Below are 22,082 nucleotides of genomic sequence, written 5' to 3'. Positions count from 1 at the left end.
TAAATGCAGATTCTAACACATTAGCAAAGAATGGTCAGTGTAAGGGAATGGTCACACATGAGCAAATGTTTCAGTGGCGAACCTTCACATCTAATCCATGTGCGCAAGAGGGCGAAGAAAACATTTGGTGAACTTTGACTCGTGATATCAGGTCCTGTATTTGTGATTGGGCCTTAAAAGGTCCAGTGTATAAGATTTAGGTGAAAGATCTGAAGACAGACATTTTATATAAAATAATCCTATTGATGTTTTCGAGTGTGTTTCATCTAAATTATACAAATTGTTGTTTTATTTACCCTAGAATGGGCCTTTATATTGAAATACTCTATATTTACATCGGGGGTCCTCTCTATAGAGCCTGCCATGTTTCTTGTAGTAGCCCGACTGGACAAACTAAACACCCTTTGAATTTTTCTGAAACTTACCACAGGTTCTCTTCAATGTTAGGAAGGGGAAGAGGTGAGGGGTGTTCAGCTGCAACACGTAACTTCACCACTTTATGTCACTAAATTCTACACACTTCAACTTTAAAGAATGTAGGGAACTGTTAGACTGTCAACAGTGTAGAGAAAGTAATTTCATGGTAAGTTCTCAGGATCCGTCAGACTTCCCAGTTAACAGTATGACAAAGAAACACAGAAAGAAAACTGTTTGATACGTTTTAATAATATTTATCTACAAAGAGACAAACTATTTTACAAAAGAGCTTGAAAAAAAGGGAAGATTCCAAAACTATTAAGTAACTTTCTATATTTTCACAGTAGCTCTTTCAAAACAGTAGCTGAAAACCCTTTATAACAACAAGCTAAAGAAAAAGTCCCGTTGATCCTTTTCATTCACAAGTGCACTCATTACTCATCCCACAGTCTATCATTTTGCATATTGGAGGTAATATTACAAGAGTTTAAGCCAGCTAAAAAGACAGGCCATATTGAGAGGCATTGGGCTGGGTAAAACTATCTGTGTCAGCCATGTGGATATCAAAGAACGGCTGAAACAGTGCATACAAATGCTCAACTTACATTCCCCCTTCTGTGGTAACGCTCCAACCTGGGTGAAACACTTGCAAATATTAACCAGGCTCGACCAGGTATGACATGAAAACAAATAATGGCAAACACCACATCTCGCAGTGCTTTGACTTCGGTCCTCATTTCTATTACTTTCAGATTAGTCCACAGGTCTAAATGTAAATAGACAGGGAAATTGGTCATTAGGATCATTCCAATGTCAGATTCAGACTGTGTATTTCAAAAGAAATAATAGAAAAACAAAACAAAATAACCTGTAGACAACTTTACACATAGGTGATCCATCTAAATGAACTGTGGGCTTTATGTTTCATCAAATGATGTTAGTTGTATGTTGTAATGAAGATGAAACTCAGGAAGCTGTTTTCAGACATACATTTAACTCCAGATAATCTACTGACATTCTCTGGGGGGCTGAATGTGAAATCGCAATAGTGAGAAATCATGAGGATCCTTCGCAGGATACACAGGGAGTCTGTGTTAATGACAACAGATGCCAAAATGGGAAAAAATTATACAAATGTTTTAGGATGAAAGTGCCCCACACAGAAGACACCGACAAACATGTCAAGATTTTGGGGGATTTACCGCTTCAAGTGATGACCAAAATATGTGACAACTGGTCCTGTCTGAGATCAGTCCCACAGACACTACATCAATGTTCAGTTTTCACAAAAAAAAACATGCAGCGATAGAAAACATTAGAAATAATTAGGAATTGAAGAATTAAGAAAAATGGTTAAATAAATTTGATTTAAACGTATAGACTCTGGGATGGGCCTGTATCAACCAATTTCTTCAACCTTTATTTTGTTGGTGTGAATAAATTAAATCCATTGACCAATTAAATCCAGATGCTCTGAGCGCTCAGTGAATGAACTGGTTAAATCAACAAGAATTTCCCCTAATCCCTCTCAGCTCTCTGGCCCTGGAAGGCAAAAAAGGTAAATCGCTGATGACATTTAAACTGGATGTCAGGCTTTGCTGGCCTGCTGCATGTAGGCCTCTGTGAGGCTCTCCTCCTCCACCCTGACTCGCAGGTGCTCCTGACAGTGTTCTAGGAAAGAGTCAATGGCGGAGAATCCCTGCTGACAGGGCACACAGTGGTACAGCCTGTGCTTCTTTGAGCCCGGCCATTTACAGGTGTCCATCTCGTTTGTGCACACACTGCAGTGCCTTCTCTTCACACACGACTGGTGGAGCTCCATGTGCTCCCAGAGCTTGGACTGTAGAGAGAAAACCTGTGCACAGGAGGGGCATGGGTACTCTCGCTCCTCTTCCTCCTCCTCCTCCTCATCATCCTCTGCCTCCCCCTCCTTCACTTCAGGCACTTCCTTGCATCTCTTCAAATCACTCTTATTAATCTCTAAAATGGGCACTTTCCTGGGCCTCCCTCGTGCAGGCTTTACCGTTGTACCTTTTAAGTCGGCTTTTAAGTTGTTTGGTCTATTTTCTGGTAACTTGTAGTCTTTGGCAGTGCTTCCTTTGTTGTCGATTGAAGAGAAGCTTGAGGCTGTGTGCAATCTGTAATGTGCCTTAAGGGACAAATGATGGAAGAAGACTTTGCCGCAGACCTGACACGGATTCCCATGTCCTTTCCAGCGCCTTTTGACGACTGGCTTCGGGTCTCTCCTAGTACTTTTCTCTCTGCTGTGCTTCTCTGTCCTGTGCATGTAGAGCTTAGAGGTGCTCATGAAAATCATGTCACAAGAGCGACATTTCAGAAGCTTCTTTTTGGATTTGGAATTTTTATTTGGATCTTCATTGTCATCTCCTTCTTTCCCCATTTCTCCTTTTGTCTTTTGTCGCTTTGGGGCCCTCAACTGCTCCTCAAAGTGGTTACACTGCTTGTGGCGTTGCAGACCAGCCGCTGTACGGAAGCTTCTTGAACAGAATTGGCACACACGGACAGCGCTGCTGCTGGGCCCTGGGGCATCTGAAGACTCAGAGCGGGTTGTGTCTGCCTCAGAAACTGGAGGAGAATCATCTGGAAGGCTGCTCGCATCAACTCCATCTGATGGGGATGGTGGTTCACTGCAGCCAGCCTGCTGATGCTGCAGCAGGGCCTTCTTCTGGCTGAAGCCTCTCCCACAGGGTGCACATGCGTAAGGGCTGCTGTCCAGGAGGTGAGGCTGGAGGTGAAGGGAATTTTCCTGTGGCCTGCCGGGATCTGAGGCGCGATGCATGCACGAAGGGCAAGGAGAGCCACGCCGTGACCCTCCACAACAAAGTTCACACGGAGAGGAATCCCTTTCGCACTTATGTAGCTGCAAGGAGGACCGCAGGGAGAACTCCTGTCCACAGGAGGGACACCGGTGAGGTTTGGGTAATGAGTGTTTTAATTCTTGGTGGAGCAACAGATCGGTTGCATACGGGAAACTCTTGCCACACTCTGGACAAACATAAGCGTGCAGGTGGGACGATCGCTGCCTCGGGGTGTGTGCGGGCTGTTTGGTGTCTGACCGGGCGATGAAGCTGGCGAGCCGGGACAGAGTTTCGGTTGCTGTCGGGGAGCGACTGAACGACTCCGGGGTCCTTGTGGTGCTCCAGCTCACTCCATCCATCCTCCTGTTCACCACGCTTCTCTCCAGCAGACGTTTAGGTCATCAGCCTGAAACCTGCACAAGTACAAGAGATTGCATTCAATATGGAGCAGTGTTTTAAAAAGATAACAATCCAACACGAGAGCTACCGAACTGCTAACCCCCGACAATTAAGTTCAGACAGCAGCTAGCCAAGTTTGTTGGGGAAACACAACTACGTGTTGGCTTGGTGCTCTATAACGTCGATGTTATTTCCTCAGGTGGATAACACCTGAATATATGAGCAGCAGATGTGACACGGCGGTGAGCCCACACTACTTTGTACAGGCAGACTGCGTGTTCGGCTAACGTTAGCTCAAAGCTAGCTGAGCTAATAAAGCTAATAAAGGCTCACTTCCCTTTAGCTCGACTTACCTCCACTCTCCGTCCGATTCACTGGAACACTGCGGCTGTTAAGGGCCACACGGTTCGTCGTGTTAACGCTCGGTGTCTGACTGACATGGCTGCGAAAGTGATACACAAGTTTGTTTGTCCGGAGGGGGGTTTCACCAGCGAGCTGTTAGGGTCACTTCCGGTACGTCACTTATCACTTCATTTATTTCACTTTTTTTTCATTTTCATTGATCATGTGTATATAAATATATATATATATATTGTGTATGTGTGTATATATATATCAATATATATTCACATATATATATAGTTTTGCAAAATTGAAATAGAAGAACAAGGACAGAGAGGTTCTCCTCCACCGAACAGACTAAATCTGGCGACTTTCCAAACCCTCATGTCGACTTTTTTTGTCAAAAGCTACTAGCGACAAATCTAGCGACTTTTTCTGGTGATATTGGAGACTTTCTGGTGTTTTGGAGACTGACGTGAAAGCACGTATCGTATCCTGCCCTGGCTTTCAGACAGGGATGTAAGTGTCAATGTATCTTCTCTGTCACTGGAAAATGTGAGTCATGAGTCATTGAAATCAGACTCTTCATCGATGCAGAGTCCACATCTCTCGTGTGGAACGTGGTGAAACTGAACCCTTTCAGGGCCCTGAAAACTAAACCAAAACTTTAGAAGAAAAAAAAAATAACTTGCTCTGCCAGAGTATCTCTTTTAGATCATTTTGCCGGTCCCAAGCCCGGATAAAGGAGGATTGTTGGACGTAGAGCAAGAAGTTCCACCCCACATAACAGCCTTTTGATTAAATTTGATATTCTAACATTTAACAATACAGGACAAAATCGATTTATGTATGTGGGTCTAGATACAGCATTAAAGTCATGAAGTTATTTTGAGAAGTGATGGCCTATTTCAATGGCAAGATAAAAAAAAAATGAATCAATAGAAGAATACTGAAGCGTATTGCATTCACTTTTTTTTTTTTGGGGGGGGGGGCATTTGGCTCGGAATTTCCGAGATAATTATCCCAGAAAAACAGAATCATTTTTTTATTGTAGTGAATGTAATACGCTTTTGTAGAAGAAAGCTTATTTTAAGTTCTAAACATATTTAGGGTGTTTTTTTCACACTTTCTGTACGTCCTATAGCATCATTACATTATGCAAATTAGGCGATGGCGTCATTTAGCGACGTCTAGCGACTTTTAGGACAGCCAATAGCTACTTTCCTTACTGAGGAGTTGGCAACACTGAGCCTTATTCCTTATTCGTGTGCAAGTCGCTCCCAGCCACTAGTGATGGGAAGTTCGGATCTTTTTACCGTGTCGGTTCTTTGAATCTCGTTCAGTAAAATGAACGAATCTCTTTTTGAGTCATTCGTTCGTTTCGGGGGGGGGGGGGTGCAAACGATCCAAAGACTCGTACCCGGCAGATGATTGAATTGTTCAACTCCCGACCGTGTGTTTGGATCAATGATCGGGTTCATCTGCCCACAGAGTCTTCGGCCAACATGTCGGCCACACAGAGCGAGCTCATCTCGCCGGTGACCGCGGTGCGGGCGGCGCACGGGAAAATCGCCCGGCACCTCCATACCGCTGCACGACCACCCGGACATGAACGGGAATCTACGGAGCTGCTGATCCGCACGCTGCCAGCATATCCAGCTGGCCCGCCGCATCCGCGGACACAGAGCTTAATCTGCTGCTGATCCACTGACTATAACAACGCCGCATTCAAATAAAAATGTGGGAAAGAATATTGTACAGTATCTAATAATGTGTTGGTCATATTTAAATCATTCATTATTTTTTGGGGGGGGAAAGAGAGGATAAAATAAAAGAATCGCATATTAAATCTTAATCGTTCAGCCCTATTCAGCCCTATTTGTTATTTTCACTTTACATTTACACTTACAGTTTAGTGCAGTGTAATTATTTCCCGTGATAATTAAATGCCAGTGTGACAATAAATGACAATTTAAAACCATACAAACTGTCATGTTTTACTGTATTTAATAGAGGAGGTTTTCTTAAAAAATATATGATCTGCCACACAAAAGCTGTCAGTCATGGCTGCTTTTTAACAGCGGTCACGCGAAAGGGAATGAGGTAACTGTTTCCTCTTCTGAGCCTAAGGAGGTCACGTAGAAAATGATCCAAAGACTCGTACCCGGCAGATGAACGAATCGTTCACCTCCCGACCGTGTCTTCAGATCAGTGTTTCGTTCTTCTGCCAACAGAGTCTTCGGATCAGTGATTCGTTCATCTGCCGGATACGAGTCTTTGGATCCTTTTTCACGTGACCTGCATCAGCCTATGCAACAGTCCCGATGCGCGGCCACGAGAAAATGAACGAATCTCTCTTTGAGAGGACTCGTTACTCCCGAGTCCTTGTAAGGATTCGTTCAAAACGAACGAATCGTTCACGACCGACACATCACTACCAGCCACACATACAAAAACACTCACAAGACCACGACGTCGCAATTACAACTTTATTAACATCACACACACTGTATCAGCAAACAAACACAACCATGGACAAGTTTCTGATTCGTAAAAATCAGGCAACCGATGCGCCAGTTGCGAAGAAGCCAAAGCTTTGCAAATATGACGAGAGCTATTTGCAGTTTGGTTTCACCGTCACTGGCACGACTGATCAACGTCCTCAGTGTGTTTTGTGTACCGAGGTGCTGGCAAATGACAGCACCTCATGAGTCATTGAGTTCAGTCTCTTCATCGATGCACATTCCACATCGTGATGCATCTAAGAATCGAGACATTTCCAGACCTCTAGTGTGGAACGTGGTGAAACTGAACCCTTTCAGGACCCTGAAAAAAGAAAAAAAAACTTATGAAAAACAAAACTTGCCAGAGTGTCTCTTTTGGCTCATTTTGCTGGTCCCAAGCCCGGATAAAGGAAGAGGGTTGGACGTAGAGCTAGCAATGCCGCCCCACTTAACAGTGCAGCGCACATGGTCCTGCGGCACACATGGTCCTGCGCCGCACATCATCCTACGGCGCACTTCATCCTGCAGCGCACATTGTCCTGCGGTGCACATCATCCTGGGGTGCACATCGTTGGACATCGTCCTGTGGCGCACATCATCTTGCGGCAGACATCATCCTGCGGCGCACATGATCGTGCGGTGCACATCATCATCACCGCACATCATCGTGAGGCGCATTTCATCATCACTGCACATCATCCTGCGGCGCACATCATCCTGGGGCACACGTCGGCTCACATCGTCCTGCAGCGCACATCATCCTGGGGCACACGTCGGCTCACATCGTCCTGCAGCGCACATCATCCTGCGGTGCACATCATCCTGCAGCACACATCATCCTGCGGCGCACATCATCCTGCGGAGCACATCATCCTGGGGCGCACATCAGCCCACGTCCTGCGGCGCACATCATCCTGCGGCGCACATCATCGTGCGGTGCACATCGTCCTGCGGTGCACATCATCCTGCGGCGCACATCATCCTGGGGCGCACAATGTCCTGCGGCGCAAATCATCCTGCAGCGCACATCATCCTGTGGCGCACATCATCCTGGGGCGCACATCGTCCTACGGCACACATCATCGTGCGGCGCACATCGTCCTGCAGGGCACATCATCCTGCGGCGTACATCATCGTGCGGCGCACATCAACCTGCGGAGCACATCATCCTGCGGCGCACATCGTCCTGCACCGCACATCCTCTTGCGGCGCACATCGTCCTGCGTGCACATCATCCTGCGGCGCACTTCATCGTGCGGCGCACGTGCGGCGAACCTCATCCTGTGGTGCACATCAATAGAGGAGGTTTGGAACTATAGAGCTAGAAGTTGCAACCCACATAACAGCCTTTTGATTAAATCTGTTATTCTAACATTTAACAATACAGGACAAAATCGATTTATGTATGTGGGTCTAGATACAGCATTAAAGTCATGACGTTATTTTGAGAAAGATGGCCTTTCAATGATTTCAATGAATGCCCCAAAAAAATGAATGCCCCAAAAAAAGAAGAATACGGAAGCATATTGCATTCACTTTTATTTTTTATTTTTCGGGGCATTTGGCTCCGAATTTCCGAGATAATTATCCCAGAAAAACAGAAATTTTTTTTTGTGAAGTGAATGTAATACGCTTCTGTAGAAGAAAGCTTATTTTAAGTTCTAAACATATGTAGGGTGTTTTTTTCTCACTTTCTGTACGTCCTATAGCATCATTACATTATGCAAATTAGGCGATGACGTAATTTAGCGACATCTAGCGACTTTTAGGACAGCCAATAGCTACTTTCCTTACTGAGGAGTTGGCAACACTGGGAGTGGTCAGTTGGATCAAGCCAGAGACTGGGAGATGTTGGTGGACGTGGGCCAGCGTATTCAAGTCACAACTTATATTGTCACTACCAGCCTGAGACCAGACCTGGTACTCTGGTCCAACACCCTGCATGTCCTCCACTTTTTAGAATTGACAGTACCCTGGGAGGCTAATGTTGATGAAGCGAATGTGAGGATAAAGCACATGGCATGCTGACATGGAATTTGAGGCAGAACAACTAAGCTGGAAAGCAATAGTTTGCTCTGTGGAGGTTGGCAGCAGGGGTTTCCTCGCAGCATCCACCATCAGGTTTCTCCCGGTCTGGGGATCTATGGACAAGACCTGCACCAGACCATAAAAGAAACATCACACACTGAAGAACGCGGCAGGCGTTGGCTCTGGATCAGGAGGAAAGATCCTAACTGGGCCCCAAGATACTAGAGACATGCACTCAGGTCTGATCAACCTGCGGTGGGCCAGCCTTAAGAGAGGGTAACTTGTGATTAAAAGACCGAAACACCTGATGACACTAAGCCACACAACTGAAGACGTGTCCCTAGTATCTGCTGGTAATCACTAACAACCGATAACATCAACTGGTGGTAAGCATTTGTTAGTGCGGTAGAACATACAAAGGGTATTCTCCATCTTGTCCTATGTTCTAAATGGGAAAGCGTTTAGTTTAAGAAGGCATTAAGAGGTAATGATATCTCATCTACTGAGCAACCACATGTCTTTCATAGTTCTGCCATACGAGGCAGAGGTCAGTTAGATTTACCTTTAACCTCAGTGTACCCTCAAGTTTAGCCTGCATTGTTGGTTACAAGGCCAAAACACACTTGATGACGCTATGGTGCACGACTGAATTTATGTCCCTAACATCTACTGGTGGCTGCTAACACCTGCTAACATCTATTGGTAATTTAATTTGTGAACAAGACCTTTAAATGTGCAAGGGATATTCAACATCTTGTCCAATATTCTTATATATATATATCGCATAAATAAAGTTCGGCAGTTTTTGGGCTATTTTCCTCTCAAGAATTTTTATTCCAATGCAATGTCTATTATGTAGACTGTAAATAGAGTCTGGGTTTTCATGTACTTATGGATTATACATTTTCTGAGGGTGGCATTCAACAGCAAATCATAATTTGTATCCTCCACTATGATTCCAAATGTAACCATATTTCATGTGAGAAAGAGATCAGAGTTTAGGTACCCCAAGAAATGAAAACACTACGACCTTGTGCTGCATAGTACCTGTATAGTGTTGATGCTGCACTTTATTCCCAATAAAGTTGAGAAGAAAAGGAATGAGCTGTGAATTGCGTTGTGACCGGCTAAAACACAACACAAAGAAATACACACTCTGCATGTTGGCACTTGTATAACAATAGTTTAATATAAACAAAAAGTTAACATACAGCAGGTACTGTAATAATTTTATATTTCATCATTCAAGGCTGGAGCCAGCAGTGAACTCTAATAAAAGCACTCTAATAAAACACATTGTATCGGCCCAACAAAGATGAATGTTGAAACAGCACAAACACTTCTTGGTACAAATCAGCAAGTTGTCCGTTTTAGTCGGCCTTTTGTTATCGAAATTCTAATTGACGACCCTTGACCTTTAACACAAGCACAGCATGGAGTGACCAATACCATCAGTGTAGGGAAACAATCACTTGGTGCACCTGAATGAAGAAAACCAACGTTAAGGCTGAAGGCAAACTGTGACCATGTTTCAGCTGAAAGAAGGCGGATAAAAACGAGATTACTGGTGGATTAATAATGCCGAACTGAGAATGAATGATCTATTAACAGGTATAAGATTGTTAAGACTTTTCCAAAAATTAAAATGATCGAGTTTACTAATTAGTTTTCAGCATCAGTGTCTCCCTTACTGAATATAATGTCATAAAGTGACCCCACCCATTCCTGGACCCGAAGTAAGACTTCCAATACTTCCCAATTAAATTAGTTGTAGTGGACAATGAGCAGGGCTGTATAATAACTATCACTGGTAATGAAGGTCCTCGAGTAATAGTCAACACCCTCCCCCCAACCACACACTCAAAAACACACACGCTGAAAAATGCTGCTACAAATAAACACAGGAAAGAGGAAACCAAATCAGAAACACATGTAAAACACAAGCATAAACATTTATCCATGTTATACTGTGACAGGATGGAGTATGTTCAGAATTCACCACAAATGAGCTGCACTGTGTCCGTAGGTAGGAATGTGCCACTAAATGTCTTTTAGTACCAATAGACATTGACAGGGGAACTTTCTCAGTTCAAAATCTCCATAAACAATCATGATAAACAAATTTTTATTATCTGCAGTTTCTTTGTGTTTTAAAATTTTTTTTTTTACAATGGCCAGAGGTTTTTAATTCGATAGCGCAAAGACTATCATAAGATCGTTAATAAGAATGCTACTCTTATTGTTACGCATACAAATGGAGTTTGGTAAAACAAACACTCGGGCCCAAAGATCAGTGGTTACTGATCTCGTTTTGTGCTGTTAGAATATGTGCTACAATCTTTAACTCAAATTGTATTTCAATTGCCTAAAATATAATAACACTTAGATTAATCTAAGTCAGTTGCATCATTAAATCAGACCCACTTCAGCAGACATATGTATGAGTTCCACAGCCACGCCAACCTGAAGTTTTTCTCTTCAAAGCCCAATTTCAATTTCAAAATGTACCAGTGTTGACATTTAGGAGCTGCAACAAAGAGCCTGATAGTTATTCTAAAAAATATCAAATCAGTTTCTCCACCTTCCATCAAAACAGAACCTGAAAGGAAACACAGTACCTACCATTTGCTACCGTTGGGTCTGAGACCTAAATACAAACTAACATATCATTAGTGGAAACTGATTCCATTGAGTGATTTAGGCCCAAACTCTGGACTTTGACTGGTTGATTGTACAGTGCAGATTTGGTAACCCTGAACCAACATATACACAAAGATTAGCTGTCCTTATTCAGAACAGCTCAACAGTGTCAGACTAAACACATTTGTAAAAAAGAAAACTGACAAGGTGATTTAGTTTCTTGGGTTACATCTAATATGTTTCCACTGTAAAACATTAACTACAACAAGTCATCTTTCACTAGAGGATGATCTCACAAACATTCATCATCCCTTTATATTACAGCATGTACATCTCAGTGTACGCTTGACTTGAGAGACAATCAATGTTGCTTGACCAACAGTACAGGTCCACCAAAATGGCATAGCTATGGTTGTGGTAACCGTCCATTGATACAGTGCAGTACTATAACTGCAAATAATCTCATTTTCACTGAGCTTGACGGCTGCACCATGAGCTTTTCATTGTCCAGTGGAAATTGACAAGAGAAGTCCAGTGGCTCTGAGGAAACATCCGACATGTCTCCTGGAGCCACACTTGATGACACCAGAATACATCTCAGAGACAACACTTCATTTTTTTTTTTTTTTTTTTCAAGGACCTCCGAATGGAGTGTGTCTCTCACAGTCACAGTCTGGTTTGATTGGAAGTTTGAAAGTACTGTGTTTGCTAAGACGAGGTGGCCCTGAAGCTATCTCTTGTAGTGGCTGGGTGCATCTGCAAACATGTACTTCAGTCTGTAGGCCTCAGCCAGGAGGAGACCCACTTCCTCGTTCCCCCAGTGGATTGTCGGAACATTCTGCAGTAGCATGAGGAGGCCCTGAAGAGCAACAGAGAATAATTTCGTGACTTTCACACTATATTTGAAAAGTAGCAGTTAATAACAGAGTATGTATAACATTTCAGAAATAAAAAAATACGTGGGCTAATAATTGACAAAGTAAAATCATGTCCCCTACTGTACAGCAGCCTGTATGGAAGTAAAGCAACACTTAACTTTGAAACTGAATTTATTGACCATATGCTTTTCAGCAACAAAGTAGTTCTTTAACTTCTTGTGTGTACTAGAATGAAGCATGTGTATTTTTGTGTGGATTTCTGTCTGCTGCTAAGATCAACTCACACATGGATTTTAGCAAACATCTGATAATGTAACACAGTGACAACAGCTGCTTTCACCCATGAATATGAAGTTAAAGTTGTTGAGGGATATTTTGAGCACAGGGCGCAAATCATTTATATTTTGTAGACTAAATAATAATAAATGACAGACTGTTAGGCGCAATCTCATTTCTACCCTTGGCCGTACCCCTTGTTCCTACCCTTTTGTTTTGCGCGTTCACGTGTAGGGGTAGGCTGTCCCAATACCTGTTGGGACAGAGGGGCAGGGCCAAGGGTAAGGGCTCTGTACCCCTCCAAACAGTGATTTTTCAGACCCTCACTTCAAACAGAGAGGTACCAAGAATGCCTTGTGAATGAAGCTTGGTGAGAGACCCACAAATGTAAATTATCACCAATAGAATTTAAAGTCAACTAAAGGGAAAATCCAGCATTTCATGTTGAATTGGCGAAATTGATATGCCAAGATTCAAGAGTTTCTTTATATGAATATATGTCCTGATTTCAACTGTTAGCTCTGCTTTCAGTATTTAGTTTGGGTTCCTTTCTCAGTTGTGTGTGGGCAACTGCTAAAACAGTGGTACCTGAAAGTCAACCATGGAGAGAATTTCTTTGCGCCACTCAATGAGAAAAGCAGCGCAGACGTACAGGTGGAAGTGGGAGAAACCCTCTGCTTCAGCCTGTGAAAAAAAGCAGATTACAACTCAATAAATCCCTTATTCAAATGCGACAGGCAAAGACAATAAAATGGTTAAAGTCGGCCTCCAGAGCTGAACCTAGTCAACTTAACAGATGATAATTAGTTTCAAATTAATTTCTTATTTTTAGGTTTTAATTATGGTGTCCAGTCTGCACTACCTGGTAGGTGTCCCAGAGACGGATAGTGCAACGAAGAGGCAGCTCCCTCATCAGCAGATTGTTCATCCAACGGAAAGCAAACTGCAGGTACTCTACCTCATACCTCTTGAAATGATTGTGAATGTCCTCTGGAGACAGACATCACACACACAAACAGAGCACTCTATCAGATTTAGCAAGTAGAAGCTAGTAGTAAACAAGTTCAAAATAAGGAGGAATGAGCAGGGCACATGACATAAAAGTACTATCAGGAGTCTACTCACCATCTATCCTGCTGACCAGCTCCTCTAAAGCCTTTACTTTGTTCTGGATTCCAGGCTGAGCAAAGGTGTAGTTGTCCTGAGAAAATAACAATCTAAGTAAACAGGCACACTTTATTTTTTTATGTTCACTGACGTTTTTGTGTGTTAAGCAGACCTGGATTCCGTCCAGCAGCTTACTCATGCACCAGAAGCTATCAGCTTCGATGTTTCTCTGGGTTTCCAGAGGCAGCGCTGCCATCTCAAAGTTCTCCACATCCTCCACTGAAAAACAAGACAACACTGATCATACAGATACGATCTGTATATGATTCCTCTACGCTGCCCTCTGCTGAGGTGGCTAAGTGACATGTTAATGACCTGGATTTGGTAACAACACTGTAAAATGTAGCGTCATGAAACTGACCATCTGAAGATAATGGGGCTCTTACAGGAATTCTCCCTCCAGTAACTTACTGACAAACTCTGACAAGAAGACGACAAAGAAGGGTGTGACTAGGTCATTGATTCCCTGGACGTAGCCACTGGCCGGGTGACGGATGGCCCAGATAAAGAGGATACGCTCGAAAACCTGAGGAAGGAAAGACGACAACATGTTTGATTAGCAGATGTGTGGAGCAGATTCACTGAGAATACAAGGCAAACACCAATGGTATAATTGTCATCATCTTATCTTTCTGTTTTAGTATTTCAGGGAAAGTTTCTTTGAATTACAATGTTCAACTCTCGCTTTGACTCAATTCTTTGAAAATAATTTAATTTAAGTAATCCTCACAGAGTCAGACAGAGAGGTTGACACCAGAACTGAATTTACTGCAATCTACTTCAAACTCCAACACCCATGTATTAACAGGTATAGAGATGACAGAATCAATGCCTCATGAGCTTACAAGCTTTTCTCCTGATGATCATCATCATTATCTCAGTGAGAATTTGATTACTGTGAAAGTATATTAATGAGTGAGGTTCAGTTGTTCAAGTGTAAATGGCTGTCTTGCAGCATTACTGTAGGACCTTAGCATGCTGTATTTTTTACCAATTAAAGGGTTTCTCTAGATTAAGTAGTAGCAGGCCAAGCAACCACCCCATTCCAAACAGGCCAGTTTACAATGGACACAGCATTAGTTCACAATATAATTGGTCAAACCACGAGTGTTTACGAGAAATTTAAATATTGTGATCTAAGTTTAAGATAGATCCACATAACTTCTAGAACTTTCTAAAATCTCTCTCCTCACAGAAATCTCTCTTTTACATGATTGAATCCTCTCATTATTTTTAAATGAACCCTGCGTCCTTGATATATTTATGATACTTCCATCACAAACCAAGTTAAGCTCAGTCTTGCTGTCTTTGAGCTAACTGAGTCTAAGATCAATGATCTCAGATCACTATTATAGTTGTTATTAGCAGCTATTAGCAACCACGAGTGAATTATTTAATATAGTGCGAGACTAAAGGCCGATATATGTTATACCATTTTGACGGAAACGGACACATGGGAACGGCTTTGAATAATGAGGGAAAACAATGGAGACAAGCTTGGACTTTGTTATGATGATATTTACATGGTTTAGCCATTACATACATACTTTGGTGCATAGTATCCTCTACTTCTATGCAAATCTATGTCAAAGTGAGACTACCTGATTGAATAAAGGATATAATAAAAACAGGTTCAAAATGAGTATGGAAAATAAATTGATTATTGGGGGGGGAAAGTTATTGCATGGTCACATGCTAATAAGGGTGGCCACAAGTTATTAAGACGTAGGGACAAGATAACTAATTCACGACCACGAGATATGAATCTGTGCTTTACTGACAACATCAGCGTACTGAACTGAAGAAGCCTCTTAGATGAGAGGTGAAACATTTCTCTTAATCACATGATGTAGCCTCCATAAGGGGCTTTAGATTGACCGGCACGTCACGATGGTGATCTTGACTATGAGGTCACCTCTGGGGATCTCTGAGTTTAGCCCATAGCTAGCTGATAACCTACTGATTTTGCTTCATGATAAAGGATCTAGCTTAGCAACAACAAAATTAGAGTGCCTATCTCAGTGTTTCCTCTGTATAGATTTGCCATTTAACATTAATTTGGTCACCAACCACAAATACTAGCTGGCCACATCAATGATTAACACTGACTTATCTTAATTTCCAGGAGACTCTAACCTTTATCATAACCACTAATTGGCTAACATAAACCCTAACCCCACACCCACACATGTCCCCACACGTTAGAAAAACCACACCAACAGACAAATAATACAAAATGATCTTCTTCCGTATTTATAATGTAATGCCTCCATTCTGCAGTAGCTTAGATCTTACCTCTTGTACCACAGGCTGCTGGAACAGGGGAATCAGAGGGTTTGTTCTTGGAATGTCAATGTGGATCTAACAGGAAGAAAGATTACCAACATTAAAATGTTACTCAGGATAATCAAAGCTCATAACATGTGGACTTTAAAATGGTGGTGTTAACTGATTTTGACACATTAGCAGTAGAACGGTTATTTCTATTGGTCAACTTTACCTGTCTGTATGTGTCCTTGAAGTGCTCGTCTGTTCTAGAGTGGTAATACTGCTCAATGAATCCAAAGTATTCTTCTCGCTTCCTTTTTAGCACCAGGTCTCTGCGGTCCTTGTTGGCCGGCAGGTAGCCCTGTCAGAGCACCATAGAGAAAATACATAAGAGAAAGTGTGGGTGAGAAGAAACGTCTATTTGATTTCATGAACAGTTTCAGAGGAACAGAACAGGACGGCCATTTGATATAGGAGAGCAGCCTGAAGACAAGGTTGCATGGATGGATAAGGCTTTTGACATCATGTCAGCATTTTCCTAAAGAAATGGAAATGGCTACACAGAGGCTAGAACATTTGACTTTGGAATATTGAGACAGAATGCCCGAAATGTGTGATACTTTAAAACTGAAGGTCATGAGACTTACAGAGAGAAGTCTCCATGTGATTGGCCGGACTTTCTTTGGAATACCTGACCAGCTGTGCTTCCGAAGTTCCTCTGTAAACAGCACAAAGCCAGATAGAAACACAAATGATTAACACTGGATTTAAACCACAGCAGCAATCAACACACTGAAACACTGTATATTCAGCTGGTTGTAACTTAGAGGGAAGTGTTGGCATGTAATACTGAATTATTATTAATACCTACTCCATAGCTGTGTACCAAATCAGCTGCTGCATCCTCTGGAGTTTAGACTCCTTCTAAAGGGTGGCCTTCCTAGGCCGAGTAGACCACAGGGGAAGAATCTATACGATGGCTGGTCTATGCAGGACTTCCTATGGCATCCCCAGCTTTTCCTACCCCTTCTGTTGCATCGTCAGCTACTTTGAGCCATTGCACTTGCTGAAGCCTAGAAGGCCTGCATGGTTAGCATCTGAGCTCTGTCACCAGTGCTCAAATAAACAATAGATAGGTTGGCCTGAGAAAAATCCATTCATTGAATCATTTGTATTAATGGATGGATGCCTTTTTCAGTCGTGTCTAGTCACAATGCTGTGACGGCATGGGCCTTTAAATGCAGCTTCCGAAGGATGCGGCCCCTACAACACAACTCATATCTACACTTTGAAAAGGTGTAGCTGTGTGGTTTGCTCTTCTACTGTACCTAGATCAGTGTTGGGACTGGCAAGCAGATACTTGAATTTGTCCAGTCGGCTCTTCTCCCGCACCGTCATGGGTGGAGCCCCGGAGGAATTCTGGTCGGATATCCGAGCCACTAGTGGGATGATGGGACGAACTGGGAGAGACTGCTGCTTCTGCAGTGTGGATCTGACTATTGAGGCCCATGCAAGAAAAAATAAGATTATTATATAGGATATTATGTAAAAACATGTGTTTTAAAAAACGAAGGACACAATAATCAAACTAACAAAACCCCAGAAATAACACACAAAATTCTGTTTAAACCCTTGCAGACAAAATGTTTGAATTGTTCATTTATCACCTGTTCTGACAATGTTTCAGGCTGTGAATGCCCTGCCTGGTATATTCTAAAGGCCTGATAATCCCAGTGGCCCTTAGCTTTACTATGAATCACCTGATAAGATGCTCAGTAACTCTTAATGTACAATGTAGTGCTGCAGCACACGAGTCACATACCTGAGGACGAGTTGAGGTGGGTCTCACTATTAGACTTGACAACCTTGCCATTGATGGTCTCACTGTCCACGTCTTCCTCTAGAACATCCTGGAGGTTCTCAGGTTCTGAGCTAAGAGATGCCAGTCTGTGTGACACCTTGCTCTCCGAGTCACCTGCCTGACTCTGGTGCTGGAAGGACAAAGGAAACACTTCAGAATATCTCTGTTAATTTTACACCAACCCCATGCCCGTGCAGGTAAAAATGATGTCTTATAATCACATGGATCTGTGCAGGCGTAGAGGGCAGGCCTGATGACAGGGATGAAGTTGGGGCGGGGCTCCCGAGGAAATCATCGTCTTCCTCATCATCGATGTCCCAGGCATCGTTGGTGCTGCAAGCAAACTCGTGGAAGCTAGAGGCCTTTTTTGTTTTTAGATTGTTGAATTTGGGCTTTGTGTCTTTGGGATACCTGCAGGGGACAGATCCAGAGGTTAAACAAAGATAGCCAGAACAAATATATTTAACAGTCTCACTCATGGCAGCAGCTGTTGTTGATGTATACTCAGTTAAAAGATGATATCACAAAAATAAACAATGAAACTAAACTGCTAAGCCAACAAAAAAGGACAGGAAAACAAAACTATTCTCTCAAACAGGCAGACGTATGTAAATGTAAATATTGGTACTGCATACAATCCACACATGCTCAGATCTTCACAGCAAGGAACAAATAGCTGCAAAACAAAGTGTGAAAATGGGAGACACAAACAAAATGCATCCACGGGGGGGGGGGGGGGGGGGGGCCTGACACCATGCAGTCCAGTTCTCATGGGCTCACTCACGTGCGTCGCAATCGCGGGTCGAGAGGAGGATGCTGTGCTCCATAGACTGGTTGTACGCTGTAGAAGATGATGTGAAACGCGGTCACTGCTGTGTACAAAAACACATGCAGCTACCAAGTTCCTCTCCTAACTAGGCCTAGAGGAAATCTTCAGAAGATCGACTCATGAATTATTGGTCAGAGGAAGGTTGACAGACGCACATATTGTCCTTGTCTGTGTTGATTTGTTAATTAGTTGCAATAAATTGCTCAATCCCTTTAAAAATCGGCATAATCACAGATGAGGAAGCACCACTGATGGAAATGATACGTTAGCCAATGCACAAGGTTGACCATATAGTGTGTCCAGTATTACAAGGAAATATATACACACACAAGGGAAGGAGAGTGTATAGTGCCCATCCAACTTCTGCTGTGTAGAACAAAACCAATCTAAACAAAGGAAAAAGAGAGGTTGACAGCACACTGAAATTTGCAGTTACCAGATGACACAATTGAATTCAACCCTCCGACTAAATATCCCATCCCTGTTTTACTTAGAGCGTGCGGTTTTTAGTGAGTACTGAACTGAACTGAACTAGGGAACAGCTTGCACAGCCCCCGTGTTCCTTACCACCCCGTGGTGGCCATTATGTTCAGCGGATGTGAGAATCTTGATGCTCAGCTTCTTTCTAACTCTCCATCGGCCCAAAGCAGATACAGATAAGAGTTGTAGAATGGGATGTGGGCCAGGGCCGTAACTGCCAACAACACTCTTCTCCTTATCTCTTTTCACTGCAGCCCCCTCCTCTACATTTTAGGCTGTTTAGGCTTTTCTAAAAAAAACACATGCTCAAGCTCAACAGTCACACAGTTGTAGTTGTGGTCACACAGCGTGGTAACTGAGGCATGTATCTGTGTGTACAGCACACAAATCAAATATAAGTTACGTCTTGTAAACAAACAATTGACCTATCACTTTTCAGACCGACGGCTTTCGGTCAAACTTACTGGGAAACCACCGTCTCAGAAATTCACACATGATAAGCACCTCATTCAAACAAGCTGAAAAGCTTTTGTGTGAATATCACAAAGCAATAAATACCCCTAGTAACCTGGATTCTTTGTCAAACTGTGGCTAAATGAGAGGCTAAAATTTGTCATCCTCGGTCATTTATTTGCATGCACCAACTGACGGTAAGCCTGATGGCTGAGAAGCGATAACTAGGCCTGCTGATAATCTGGCAGAGCCAGAGTCCCTTGTTTAACAGCAGCAGACTTGTTTTATCAGCAGCCGCTCAAGGACAGGCAAGACTTGCTGCTGGCTTTTCTTGTTCAAACATGTGTTTGAGTTTGGGCTCCCAGCCTTCCGCCCACCACAGATTGAGAAGGATCAGTGTGTGACAAAGGCAACAACGCCCTCTCCTTAGAGATCCTCTCTTCTCAGATTTCCATAACAAGCTGCCCACCACCACACTCCCTCCTGTCGGCTGCAGCCTCTCTGCCAGGCCGCTGCATGGAGCCCAAGCAGTACAGCTACTCACGAGTCTTGATAGTCATGAAGACATGCAGGCCAATTAAGACAAACATAAAACACATATGCATGAAAGTGTCATGCCACAATAATGGTGACTTTTCATTTAGCAGAAGGGTGAATAGTGAGAGGAATAAAAGGAGAGTATACCCCTAGATCCTCAGAGCCAATTATAACCCATTACAATGATCTTACACTACAATGAGCACTACAGGCTGGCACTAACCATACAAGCAAAAAAGCCTAACATACATTTCTCTGAAAAGCTTAACAACACTTGACCAACTCGTTCTCAGCATCTTCACAAAAAGAATAGTCATTAGCTGAATAACAGATTTTTAAAGCAATTTTACCAAACTCTAGACTCCCCTAAAAACAAAGATGGCAGCTGGAGATGACACATTTTGAACCACAGCTGTTTGCTACCAGCTATATTTGTCTTGACTGGAACCTTCTTGTATTGTTTTATATTGTTATACAAAATACTGCAGTAATATTTCCCCCGTTGTCCAAGACACATGTTCATGTAGGAAGGCCTAAGAGCAGCAGTAAAATAACCTGATGGGTTTGATCATGTATATAATTTTTAGAGAAACAATCACTAATTGCCACAGTGACAGAGGAGTACTCAGTACATGAGAACTTAGGCCTAAATCACAGGTAACGGTCTTAATGACCTTCAGTCAAATAATAATGTTTTCCCCTGACTCCTCACTCTCTTGTATGTAATAGTAGGCATACTACTATCATTACATTGCTGCTCCCTTCGTCTCTGTAAGACATTTTGCATAAATACTTTAAAACATTGATACACCTCTCCATTTATGTTGGACCTGGTCTTTTCTCATCAATGTTTTAAATAGTGTAATTTTGTTGATGTGCTCCGCTACACGTGACATCTATTGCACTTCTGTCCGTCATGAGGGATCCCTCACCTGTGGCTCTCTCTGATTTTTCTACATTTTATTTCCCTGTTAAAAGTTTTTTTGGGGGTAGTTTGTCCTTACTTTTGTAGAGGGCCAAGGGCAGAGGACACCCTATGAGTGATTTGTGAATGTGGGCTTTACAAATAAAATTGGATTTATAACTAATAAGTGTGTAGCCTTTTCCCCATATAAGCCACAAACCTACTATGAACGGGCTCCCTGCTTCTTGTGTATACACGGTGTGGTCAAAACTGACACAAAAAGAGGATGTTGTTCATGTAACTTCTGACTCATCTTTACAGAAATCAGAGGTCTGAGACTCCAGCAGAGATCCTCATCTGGACAAGTGCATTCCTGCCCTCTCTCAACATATGGCGGGCGACGCACGGTGTGTGACAACTGGCAGCTCCACACAGAGAGGTGGAGTGTCTCCCTCAGCAGACACACACGCTCACACAAGACGGCGTGAAGTCACAGAACACACATGAGCAACTCATGACTACAAGTCAGGCATCTACATTTTAAATGTGCCGAGATCAACTTGAAACTCTGTATTCAAGCCAAAACCAGCTATGATCGTGTTTCTGTCCTGTCATATCCTTCTTTACTCCGTGAAACTCACTAAATGAACGAACCCAACCCCGCGTCGGTAAGGAAGAGACAGTGACGAAGACCCACCTTCCGGGAACCTTTGCGTTTCTCCTCCAGAAATTGATCCTGTTCTCGGTGGCCATACTCGGTAAACACAATCCGCTTCACTCCGACACCGACATGAACAAACCACGGGGGAACAGCTTCCGTGTTTCAGTGTCGACAGCTCCCGGCTCCCTCATGGATTCAAACAGCCGGTGGACGGAGATATTTCGCTTTCGAATGCTTATGATGTGTAACCAGGAGCACTGGAAGCCGCCATCTTGGAGCACAGCGACCGGGGCGTGTGATTGGCGGGAGGGGGGAACAGGTGCAGGGGCAGTGGCCAATAGGAGGATGCGGTGAGGTGACGGTGAGTTGACAGCCAGGGATGCTGCGGACCCGGGGGACGCGCGGAGAGAAGCTCCGCTGCTGGATTGAGTTCGTGCCACTGCTCGAACTTCAGCCATGTTGATGCCTGCGTGTTGTTCGTATGTGAGACTGGAGGCGACATGGCGGAGGAGTCTCCCTCCAGCAAGACTTCTGGACAGACAGACAGGTGTGACACTAAATACTGTCACCCATGATATCCTGGTGCCTAACGTGTCAAAGCAGTTTTAGCTCTTTTGCT

At 43.2% G+C, this 22,082-nt stretch overlaps 2 protein-coding genes across 2 annotated transcripts; both read right to left on the bottom strand.

Annotated features, from left to right (window-relative positions):
• Nucleotides 1–645: 645 nt before the first annotated feature.
• On the bottom strand, nucleotides 646–4,133 carry si:ch211-148l7.4 (uncharacterized protein LOC563603 homolog). The gene is made up of 2 exons (XM_053425194.1): nucleotides 3,989–4,133; nucleotides 646–3,649 (listed from the first exon to the last, which is right to left on the bottom strand). Exon 2 carries the CDS (start codon nucleotides 3,593–3,595, stop codon nucleotides 2,006–2,008), a length of 1,590 nt encoding a protein of 529 aa, XP_053281169.1. The 5' UTR covers nucleotides 3,596–3,649; nucleotides 3,989–4,133; the 3' UTR covers nucleotides 646–2,005.
• A 5,539-nt stretch (nucleotides 4,134–9,672) lies between these two features.
• On the bottom strand, nucleotides 9,673–21,749 carry tbc1d22b (TBC1 domain family, member 22B). Its single transcript, XM_053425319.1, has 13 exons — nucleotides 21,500–21,749; nucleotides 17,821–18,010; nucleotides 17,561–17,729; nucleotides 17,067–17,234; nucleotides 16,386–16,456; nucleotides 15,971–16,099; nucleotides 15,766–15,831; nucleotides 13,882–13,996; nucleotides 13,583–13,689; nucleotides 13,429–13,504; nucleotides 13,166–13,293; nucleotides 12,892–12,987; nucleotides 9,673–12,008 (listed from the first exon to the last, which is right to left on the bottom strand). Exons 1-13 carry the CDS (start codon nucleotides 21,553–21,555, stop codon nucleotides 11,880–11,882), a joined length of 1,500 nt encoding a protein of 499 aa, XP_053281294.1. The 5' UTR covers nucleotides 21,556–21,749; the 3' UTR covers nucleotides 9,673–11,879.
• Nucleotides 21,750–22,082: the final 333 nt, after the last annotated feature.

This window comes from Pleuronectes platessa, chromosome 6 (assembly GCF_947347685.1).
Source record: "Pleuronectes platessa chromosome 6, fPlePla1.1, whole genome shotgun sequence".
Taxonomy (NCBI): Eukaryota; Metazoa; Chordata; class Actinopteri; order Pleuronectiformes; family Pleuronectidae; genus Pleuronectes; species Pleuronectes platessa.
The sequence above is the reverse complement of the archived record's forward strand: the minus strand, read 5'-3'. Positions and strand labels throughout refer to the sequence as shown.